This window comes from Oratosquilla oratoria, chromosome 32, assembly GCF_046742065.1.
Source record: "Oratosquilla oratoria isolate Oo_2021 chromosome 32, ASM4674206v1, whole genome shotgun sequence".
Classification (NCBI taxonomy): domain Eukaryota; kingdom Metazoa; phylum Arthropoda; class Malacostraca; order Stomatopoda; family Squillidae; genus Oratosquilla; species Oratosquilla oratoria.
In genome coordinates, this window is record NC_134808.1 from 6395169 (window position 1) to 6396940 (window position 1772).

Genomic DNA, 1772 nt, shown 5'->3' on the forward strand with positions numbered 1-1772 from the left:
GTTGATTTTCAGGTGGATGCAATAAAGGCCATTTATGAAATTGCTGCACAACTGCCAAATGTCGATGAGACCCAAGTAATAGCTGAGTTGGCAGATTACAGGTCTAAATCAAACTTTTTTCAAAGCCATTTGTTTGGAGTGCAGTTGATAAGACATCAGCATCTAGTTGGTGGAACGGGATCTGTTGCTCAACTCAGCTGTCCCGTGTTGCCTTAAACATCCTGCAACTGCCCCCATCCAGCGCATCTGTCGAGCGATCCTTTAGCAGACATGCATTGGTACATTCTGCGAGAAGGAATCGTTTGACCACCGACAGAGCTGCCAAGTTGGTGTTTATTGGGCAAAACTTGGCACTGGGCAATATGGACGATGTCCATGAATATCCTCTCCATGCAGCTCATGCCAGTAATCCACCACCACCATACCCATCAACCAGCAGGGATTCTACTGCTTCAAGCAGCATCCCCACATCTCAGCTTGAGTCGGACGACTCGGACCATTCTGAAGCAGATTCTGAGGACTCAACTGATGATCTGCTCAGCCCCGGCCCTAGAGTCATAATTTCATTTGATATAGAGGAGCCTGAGGAGGAGCGGCAGGAGCCACATGTGATGGAGCGATGTAGTAAGGAAAATTTGTAGTGTTCAGTCCCTGAAGATTGTGCTAAGACTAGAGTGGATTTTAGAGGGCTATGATGGATACACATGGAGGAAACAATTTAAAGCAGTCCATCAAACACATGTACAGCACGTGGCTATATTGTATAAAGGCACATAGACTGATCAATGCTTGTTTGTTTTCAAGTTGATGGCATTGCTGGTGTATGCAAACACAATATATTGGCAAATAGCTTCATGCTTATTTAGATTTTGTAAGGTTGCCATATTGGCTCATATATAGAGCCTTGTTGCAGCATCTGACAAAAAGTAAATTACTTATACTTATTTTTATAGTGTCTGATGATAGGTACACATATGTGGAGGGATGAATCAAAGTACTTACACCTGTATTTATATACTCAATATTAATATCTGAGCAACTTTGGCAATGTAGAAAAAAATAAAGATAAACGAAAAGAAAAACATGTTTAAAGAACGATTTTTTTTTTCATCTTTATTCAGGACACGCCCATTAGTCCTATGTACTAAGTATCTTAAGACAGGCGATGAGAATGATCCATCTCAGTGATCAAGCTTACATAAGACACTAGAGCTCAGCTGACAGCTTTGATACTTTACATAGTTTTTGCTGACCAAACCTCCTCTTGACTTGACGTCACACTTTGACCTCGGTCGGCTTTCTAGTGGCCTCGCATCGCACTGATTAAGACGTATATAAGACCAGAGGTTTTAGTGATGTACACCGCATTCGTTAGCAAAGCACACCATGAAGTACTTCACCGTAAGTGTGTCCACCATCTTGAGATTGAGTGCCCACCGTTTCTTCTATCTCAAAGAGAGACCTTAGCTGATGGCGCAATCGGATTCTCTCTTCAGGGATTCTCTGTGGGTTCGAATCCCGCACTCCTCTCCGATTCCCAGCATTGATTGGTACCCGCCCTAGCAGTTTAAAACATAGATTTGCGTGCTGGTCTCTCATTCGCTTATTTGTGGGTTCGAATCCCGCACTCCTCTCCGATTGCTCGCAGTGACTCTAGCCTGCCCCAACAGTCCAGGCGCATAAATAGGGCAAAGGTGACGGCTTCGGCCGCAGCTACTCTGCGCGCTTCCTAGTGTAATTTCCTCACCTTACAACTCATTACTTTGATATTA

At 43.7% G+C, this 1772-nt stretch overlaps 1 protein-coding gene across 1 annotated transcript in view; it reads left to right on the plus strand.

Moving 5' to 3' along the window:
- Window positions 1–1386: 1386 nt before the first annotated feature.
- Window positions 1387–1772, plus strand: part of LOC143017490 (larval cuticle protein 3-like) — a 1510-nt gene continuing 1124 nt past the window's right edge. Inside the window, exon 1 of the mRNA XM_076172278.1 lies at window positions 1387–1401. Within this exon, the coding sequence (XP_076028393.1) occupies window positions 1387–1401 (15 nt within the window). The remainder of the gene's footprint in view (window positions 1402–1772) is intronic.